This window comes from Epinephelus fuscoguttatus, linkage group LG8 (genome assembly GCF_011397635.1).
Source record: "Epinephelus fuscoguttatus linkage group LG8, E.fuscoguttatus.final_Chr_v1".
Taxonomy (NCBI): Eukaryota; Metazoa; Chordata; class Actinopteri; order Perciformes; family Serranidae; genus Epinephelus; species Epinephelus fuscoguttatus.
Genome location: NC_064759.1, coordinates 11,512,204 through 11,521,373, shown reverse-complemented (window position 1 = coordinate 11,521,373; position 9,170 = coordinate 11,512,204). Strand labels below are relative to the sequence as shown.

The 9,170-nt window shown below is 41.0% G+C and overlaps 1 protein-coding gene across 1 annotated transcript; it reads left to right on the top strand.

The window, feature by feature from the left end:
- The first annotated feature begins 688 nt into the window (after nt 1-688).
- On the top strand, nt 689-5,125 carry ino80c (INO80 complex subunit C). Its single transcript, XM_049584324.1, has 5 exons — nt 689-982; nt 2,847-2,963; nt 3,056-3,167; nt 3,658-3,725; nt 3,819-5,125. Exons 1-5 carry the CDS (start codon nt 803-805, stop codon nt 3,948-3,950), a joined length of 609 nt encoding a protein of 202 aa, XP_049440281.1. The 5' UTR covers nt 689-802; the 3' UTR covers nt 3,951-5,125.
- Nucleotides 5,126-9,170: the final 4,045 nt, after the last annotated feature.

The window sequence follows — 9,170 nt, the reverse complement described above, 5'->3', positions numbered from 1 at the left end:
ATCTATTACTTTCATCCTGACCACTGTGAATGCACGACCACCAGGCACAATTTGTGAAACTAAACTACGGTATTATTGATTATTGCTATTTGTTGAAATGTTCAAGGAAGTTGTTGCATGCTATTTTAAAAGTAACCTGGCTAACAGAGCTATTCTGCTTGGTATACACACACACACACACACACACACACACACACACACACACATAAATATGGTACTTAGCACAAGATCAATAGAAGCAGGGGTCTATCACAGCAGGAATATTGTTGACATTGCATTTATTTTTCTGAAGACATCACAGGTGGATTGTCATCTGTTTTGTAAATGATTAGGGGTTTTAAAATGTACTTTTTTTAACCAAAAAAGGGAAACATTTGAAGGTGTTTGTTATTTATATGATATCATGCTGTGGTTGTACTGGTCCGGCCCACCTGCGATCAAATTGGGCTAAAATGAGTTTGACACCGCTGCCATAGATGCTGTATATGCTACATACACTAAAACGAATTTATACATTTTTGTTATTTTGTTACACATTTTCAATTAAGATAATATATATCAATATATATAATAATATGCAGTCATATTGACACATTATTACTCGTTAATAATAATAATAATAATAATAATAATAATAATTACATTTTTATTACAGCGATTTCTAAATTTGATCCCGGAAGTGAAACATTTCCACATCCGGGTGAAGCGATATTTACAATCTGAATGAGTGACGGCTAATGATAAGTATCCAGAGCTAAAGCTGTCCTCACATCGTATATTAAAACCACTTTGCTCACCACAAATGGCATCTCAGATCTCCATAACCGTCAGGGCCCCGCCGGCAGCCGCCACCTCTGCCGCTCTCCGGGGGAAGAAACGTCCCGCAAGTCCGGCGGTGTCTGCCGCGCAGCAGGTCACCGGGACCGGGAGCTGCAGCATCAAGAAGAAGAAAGGGCTGCTGACAGTGACACCAGCAACACAGGTGACACGTTGAAGCTCATCAGACTGTAATGGAGTGAACAGTGTAGGGGTTAGGTTTGTTCAGCTGCAAGGAGAATGCACAGCAACCAAGATGTGATGCTACTCAGTCTCAGCTTACAAACATTATTTTCGTTATTAATTAAACTGCAGAAACGTTTTTTGATTATTCACAGACAAAGAGAAGCAGCAAATCTTCACATTTGAGACGCTTGAACCCAGAGAATGTTGGGCATTGTTGCCTGAAAACTGAATTAAAGGAGCAGTTTGTGGGAAAAAGTGCCATCTAGCTGTGAGGATTACAACCAGCTGAAACTTCTCCTGGTTAGAATTTCGTCAGTGTTCATTGTTTTATAAGTTTTAACCAGGAGCAGTTTCTGTGATGCTTTTTTTCCTCTGGTAACTGAAGATCCAGCAGCTGTATTTTACAAACATTCTGATAATATTCTGAGAGCTCCTAATTTAGCCTAATATCTTTAGGTAAGGAGTCTTAGCATAGGCGTGATTTAGGAAAGTTCTTAGAGCAGCTCTGAGCAAGTGATGTGATGTTTGTGAATGAGCCGAGTCTTTGAACTAGCTCTTTAGAGTGAACGAGCCAGTTCGTGTTGATGACCCCCCTCGGTTAGAAACGAATGGTAGGAAACTAACCCACTATCCGCTAGCATTTGTTTGTATTGACAGGCTTTTTATTTATAAAGGGCGTTGCTATGGTTACACCAAACTTTATATCTGTGGAGTCTATTCTGGGTCCACATTACAATATCCAGATCACGTGATGCGATAAATCAGCAATGCGATTCATTGTTGAACCCACCTGTCTTTGTTTGTGGCATTACAGCGTTATTGCATTGGGCGGGAAATGTGTGTGTATCCCTAGTGAGATCAACCACAAACATTACTCCTGCATGACCTTATCTGTAGCATTCCATTTACTCACATCTAGCATTTTGAGAATATTTCTCCGACCTCTTTGTGTTTCCACCATTTTCTCCTCTTAAGCATCTTGAAAGACCTTCTCACTGCTCCTAGCAGTTTTTCACCTCAGGAACTTTTATATTTACCAGGACCTAGTCTAAACTTTAAGGGGTAATTCTCAAATAACGTCATAATCCTAAGACTTTTCGTAGAATTTTTACACAAGGAGCAACTTTTTGTACCAAGAAGATTCGTGAGTATGACCCTAGATGTTCAGAAGGTTCTTACCAGGAGCTAAATTACCCACAGAGTTCTCTTCCTCTCCAAAACAAACAGACATGATGATTTAAAGTGGTAAAAACACTGAATAAAGCAGCTCCACGTCAAAAATCAGTGTCTTCAGATGCCATTTGTCTTGCTCTGGAGGGGCTGCTAACTATGGTGGCTGATGCGAATGGTCCTATTAAGAGCCAGTTTTGGCTCTGGGCTATTTGAGAAACATGGCGGTGCAACATGGTGATCTCCATGGACGAGGACCTGCTCCCTATGTAGAGATAAGCAGCTCATTTTAACACAACAAAACATGACGGTTGTTATTTTCAGGTGATTTTACACAAAAAAGACCCACTAATTTTATTTATTCCATTACTACTAATATATCCCCCTAAATCCTACAAACTGAACCTTTAAACTATCAATCAATCATCTAAACACTGAGTAGATGTGTCATATCTAAGGGCAGAAGCAAACATTGCATCACAGAAACACAGTGCACAAAGCTGTACCAGTATCAGCGTCACAACAGCTACTGAGACAGTCGATTAAGTTGTATCTTAAAGGTTCACTTCACACTGTGTTCAGCCAAGTGTAGATTTTGTTTACATTCAAAACACTTGTATAACAAGTAGCTTAAAATCAAATGCGATTGCTGTTCGTCTTTCATGTCTCATCAGATAACAGCCGTGGAGTCAGTGGCTGAGGTGAAGCCAGTGGGAACAGCTGACTGCGGTCAAGCCGCCATCGCAGAGCCCACAGCAAAGCCTCCGCCGTTCAAAGACCCCACGTTTATGGTGAGCAACCACGTGGGTTTTAAGTTTATCTCCGTCTTTGGCTTTTCACTCAACTTCTCCCTCTTCTACTCCTCCTCTTAATCTCGGGGCAGCACTCGGGGATTGGTGGAGCAGCAGCAGGTAAAAAGAACAGGACCTGGAAGAATCTCAAACAGATTCTGGCCCTGGAGCGGACTCTACCCTGGAAGCTTACTGATCCCAGCTGTGAGTTTTTGTATCTTACTTTAACCTGGTACACATGCTACATTTTTTATATCAAAACAAGTCGGCTCTGTCTAACCCCAGTGTCCAAGACATAAATTATTTTGTTTTATGAATAATTTTTAAGGTGTGCAACAAATCTTTGGTTTAAATGTTTTAAAGTTTGAAGCAAAAGTACATATTACTATTTTATAAAGTGACCTATTCTGCCAGAGTTTAATATGAAACTGAATCTCACTAATATGTTGTGTCAAAACACTATTATCTCCTATATATCTTACCAAAATGCATTCAAAATTATTTTTTGTTAATGTGGTTTAATGTTTGGGGCAAAAGTAGGCTTTGAAAGTTCTTTGCAGTACACTGTATTTCAAAGCTGTGTAATATTGCATTAAATATAAGACTGCAGTGATAAGTTCTTGTCACTTATAGAACAAATGGCCATTATAGTACAGCTTTAATCAGGAGCTCAATTTCCTTCCTGTGTTCACAGACTACAACATTGACACCCCTCCTTCTCTAAAGCCAACCAAGAAATACTCTGACATCTCTGGACTCCCTGTGAGTTGCTACATTTCCATTGTACAATGAACGAAATAACTTTCTTGGGCAGAATAAAGGACACACTGAATACCCTCTCTCGTCTTTCCTCAGGCAAACTACACAGACCCTCAGACAAAGCTACGCTTCACGTCCAGGGAGGAGTTCTCCTACATCCGTCTCCTCCCCGCTGATGTTGTTACCGGCTACCTGGCGCTCCGGAAGGCAACTTGCATTGTACCCTGACGGCCGAGCGAGGCTTGAACCCTGAAACAGGTTCAAACCAGAACTGAACCTCTGTCAGTGTAGGAGGCTGTTGGAGAGGACAGGCTGCGATTAGTGAGGACACAAAGTGAAGATCGCTGAACTCTCAGACTGGCCACCGCTAAACATCCGCACAACTGATTTCAAAGAAGGCAACCTGAGTCATAATTGTTAATGTGTAGGGCTGGGTGTTGTTTAAAATATTACGATTCTAGTACCAATACCAGTGCCCTTAAAGGGGTACAGATACCAGTAGAGTACTTAATTCGATAACCATAACATGAATACAGTGGCGTGTAGTGTAGCGATACTTTCAAATGTTTTGGTGGCATCTCGGTATGCTGAACTGCCAACCCCATCAAATACACCGTGCTCAACTTCATCACACCACAGACCCTATGTGTTGTAACGTGAGCTGCTGTCATGGGACTGTAAGCTCCACGCCAGGGACAGTTGTGAGAGTCCGCCCAGATGCACATACACAGTGAAGGGGCTAACTGTTGGCATCACACAGCTAATATTACCTCACGCTTATTAACAGTTAATGACAGAGTCGAGCTTGGTGTCAGTGTGAGTTTGTTGGGACAGTTTTACAGCTTGCTGTTGGATGCTAGACACTGCTGCTGTGCTAGGTCATGCTAATTGGACAGATGTTGAACTGGAAGAAGAAGAGCGGCTCAGGAGACGGCAGCAACAGAAAGTTTGCTGATCTGGAGGGGAGTCGGGATGGTACGGAATCAGACTCCCGACGCAAAGAGGATCAAGTGCAGCTATTTTACTGGATATGTTTCGATACTATAGATAGAGACTAAAAATAATGGACAAAGCTAATGAGACATCACTCATTAGTTTGTGGAATCCCATTTTGAAGCCTTGAGTTCGGCAATTCGGTTGTTCCCATCTTGGTTTTTCAAAGCCAGAAGTGACCATATTTGGGCGAGAGGCTGGAGCTGTGGAGGAGCGAGGGGTGGATCTGACTGAGAGCCGAGGACACTACTGGCAGACAGCCTGCCTGTCCTGCGGTTTTTGTTTGGCACTTGTGTGTTGGCTTCATTTTTCAGTCCCTAAAGTTGCTGCTTGGTCTGTACTTTAAAGGTATTCATTACTGACACCCAGCCTTGTTACTGTGCGACAAAATAAATGCAACAAATGTGAAATTTCTGTGTTTTTTTCCTCATTAAATAAAATCAGTGATTTCTTCTTTTACTTGTGAGATATTTTTGTCTTCCATAGCTGGATATTATAATGTCATCCTTTCTGGACAAAACACGTGACTCTGTCAGGGGACAGAAAGAGTTTTTAAGTTAATTCAAAAGTCAGCAGTAGAATTTTAATTTTGCTCATTTGTTCAAATACGTGTCTCCGTATCCTCAGTATTTTCCCATGAAGTGTTGCTATAAACCTTCGCATACATTTGAGAGTTTGGTGTGGATTACTCCTCCTTAATCCCTGGGAACACAGTTGTTTCTCAAGTACTGAATACATGCATTACTGGCTATGCTGCTGTGTGTCCCCTTGTGGCAAAAGATCAAGATTCAGTTTGTCATTTTTCTTATGTTTCTGCATATATAATAAAGATGAAATACTATTATCCCAGCCCGCAGCAGTGCAGTAGAAAAGAAGAATATATGTATATGTTAAAAAAAACATCTATATGTATCAAAAAAACTTGCTGTTAACAACAACCCTACTAATGCTCAATACAAAAATGACAGGAGCAGCAGACATATCAGCATGGTCATTCGAGTATTTAAAAAGCAGTAAAGTATTAAAAGTATTTAAAAACATCTGTCTCCAGTGGTGTAAATTAAGTCAGATTGACATAGGGAGAGGTTGAACACATTTTTTTTGTCATTTTCAGATGATTTGTTACTTCGTCGTTCCACTTTTCATCTGCTCTTTCTTTTAAGCTTCTTTGTATAAAAATGCACCTTTTCCAAGTTGAACATAGAGACAAAATTGCTGGCTAATATTTGTTTCAGCCTCCAGTGTGCTTGAATGAGAACTGGTATACGTGGATGTATTTTCTTTTTACTATTTTAACTTTTAAAAAGCCTCCTGAGGACAGGTGTTTACAGGAGATTACTACTAACACTACAATTTTAATGTCGCTGTGATGTCTCTATCAAATAAAATAAACTAAACTAGCGCTGGGCAATATGAAGACAATGAGATATAACAATATTTTTGAACAAATACCTCGATATTGATTGACTACTGTGGCTTTTAAAAACTATTTACACAATGTGGATATAATTGCGAAGTGGGGAACAGTCTGGTAAGTTCAGAAAATGACATCACTTCACTGTAATGCAGAATTTAAAACCAGGAAAACCAACACATTCTCACTCTAACCTCGTCACATATTGACGTTTTGGTCATGGACTCTTGACGTGCAAGGTACCCTGGGTGCTTTGGTTGTTGACCTTCTGGGACACTGTGTCAAGTTTCAAAATACACCTCTGTTTTCACAGGAAATTAACCATTTCCATACAGTCTCCTTCAAAATAAATGCATTACGTCAGTACATCCCTGCAATTTGATGTTTTTTTTTTCTTTCGACAACGAACTTGTGGTTGGGTTTAGGAAAAAAAAACAGGGTTTGGCTTTAGAATCTTACGGGACATGAACACTGCTCGCTTGGGTGAAAGTTGGTGTTTGTTGGACACATCCACCATCCCTCCTGTCCACCCCACTCGTTAAACTATAATGGAAACCACCTCATATTATGCCGACGTAAAAGGACGCCTTTTTTCGTTAGTTTCTGATGCCGCAAGTCACTGCCCAAGCACCGGATTTTGACGACTTCGGAAAACACTTATGATATTATGATATCCAAATTTAAGATGGTTTCTAATCCCATATCATGATATCGGTATAATATCGATATATTGTCCAATCCTAATGAAAACCTTAATCACACTTGTTGGACATTGATAGAAAACACTCCCCTGTGCCTTCACTGAAACATCCACCTCTGCTGCAGCTGTTTCTTGGACCCTCTGTTATATGCAGCAGTCTGCATGTATGTAAGCTATGCAAATACAGCTGAGCCAAGTCTGCCTCTTAATAAGCCAAGAGCCACCAAGCAGGCCTAATTTCACATGTGCCATATGTAAATGTAGAATTGGTTCCACATGGTTCTAATTCCACAGCTGCATTTGATGAATGATTTGCTCTTCGACTGGTAGAGTGAGGATGTCTCATTAATCACACATGGCAGGCATCCTGGATCATTTCCATGGTATATTTTACGCTATTTTTCACAAACCTGATGAATAAGGCCCAGCGTATTTCTCATGTGAATGATCCCTATTATGCAGAAACTAAGAATAAAGGCAGCGGCACGGTCTTTTGAAAAGTACAAAAAAAAAGCAGAATAAAAATGAAACCTGCAACCTCTGTGAGCCCTCCGCTCTACGCACTGAGCTGCGAGTCCTTACCTGATGAGACGGAGATGGGGAGGTACATTTGCCAATCGAAATGATAATTCTTCAGCTTCTGCAATCCTTCCTTGATGCTTTGTTTACACAAACCCTGTGAACAGACATCGCCACAAGTCTTTGTTCAAAACCAGTCAGCTGTGTATTTCATTTATTCAGCACTTTAAAGGTCCAGTGTGTAGAGTTTAGGGGATATATTGGCAGGAATGGAATATGATATAATAAGTATGTTTTCTTGAGTTTGTAATAAACTGAAGAACTGGGGTCACCAACATTTACTATTAGAAGAGCCATTTTTGGCCAAAAAAAGGAGAAAAAAAGCTGATTTGAGCCTTACGATGAAGATATCTGAATTAGTCTATCAACATTACCAGTGGCTCCAAACGAGCATCCATTAATATCTTTTACCACAAGGTTGCTCCTCTGCAGTGGGCTATCCATGATTATTTGCCACTTGAACTTTGCAGCGATGGCGGTGTGAGCAAACAAGTCTGTCTGCATACTAATAAATTCTCTGTTTTCCATTCCGGGAGTTAGCGTATAACTCCCGGGAACTTACATGTACTTTCCCGGGAGTTAGAGCATAATTCCTCCCGGTCACTTACCACATACTTTCCCAGGAGTTAGAGTATAACAACGCGGTCAAGTATATGCTAAGTGACTGCGAGTTATATTCTAACTCCCGGGGAAGTACATGTGGGCGAGAGGTACACTCTAAAATGCGGGCTGTCTTATGAAATGTTACCACACTTTTTTTAATCAGTGTGTAGGCTACAAATATTTACAATTGGAGAATGTAAAATCACTTTCGGCCCAGAACAATGATATGGGAACCACTGTAGAGGGGATAAAGAGGCACATGTGGCGCCGGAGTCACAGGCTGCCTACTCCTGCCTTAGAGTGAGCCGTTTATATCTACATAGGGAGCGGGTCGCAATTTTTTTTTCCTAGGATGGTGAAGGCATGACTCACCCTACTCTCCCTCTGATTGGCTGGCAGTCATTGCCTTTTTTGGCTGGATTGGTTAGGTTTAGGCATGAGGAATGAGTTTGGTTAGGGTTAGTGTAAGAATGTCAGGGTAAGTCAGTCGGAGGCAGAGTAAGGCAGAGTAGGTCGGGTCTTGCCTTCACCATCCTAGGAAAAAAAAAAAACATGTGAGCGGGTCCTCATTCATTAGACGTTGCCATGTTGCACCGCCATGTTTCTATGGTAGTCTAAAATGGACAAACTGAGCCCGGTCTCACAAAGTGGTCAAAATCCGGTGCTTTGGCAGTGACTTACAGCATCAGACAGTGACAAAAAAAGAAAGCTGTCCTTTAATGTTGACATGATACACAGCAGGGGGCCGCTGTAGTTTAATGGCGATCGGTGGCATTAGGGGGAACGTAGTGTGACAAGAACAACTGTTAAGGTGGCGAAAGTCCGAGTGGGGCAGGCGGCAGGGATGGTGGCCATAGACAATTATATGGATTTCGAAGTTTCTTGGACCTTGTTAAAGGAGCTATATGTAAGAAATCTAAAGCAAATAGTCATAAAATCCTCCTAACATGTCACAGAGACTAAGGAATAATGTTCATATAACATACTGATCTCACCGACAACAATAGTACAGCCAGAATATTTGCATTTAAAAAACATTTTTACAGTCCGCAAATCATGTTTATGTTTTGAATTTGTGTTTTGACCTGTTGCACCACCCACCGCCGTCTACCAGTCACACAGTCAGTAGAGTCTCAGCATCAGTTACAGTTACGACTGA

Bases quoted from the DNA above. Each gene is read 5' to 3' on its own strand.
- ino80c (XM_049584324.1), top strand. From the start codon at position 803: ATGGCATCTCAGATCTCCATAACCGTCAGGGCCCCGCCGGCAGCCGCC. The intron at 3,168-3,657 runs GTGAGTTTTTGT...CTGTGTTCACAG, and splicing joins GAAGCTTACTGATCCCAGCT to ACTACAACATTGACACCCCT. The intron at 3,726-3,818 runs GTGAGTTGCTAC...GTCTTTCCTCAG, and splicing joins CTGACATCTCTGGACTCCCT to GCAAACTACACAGACCCTCA.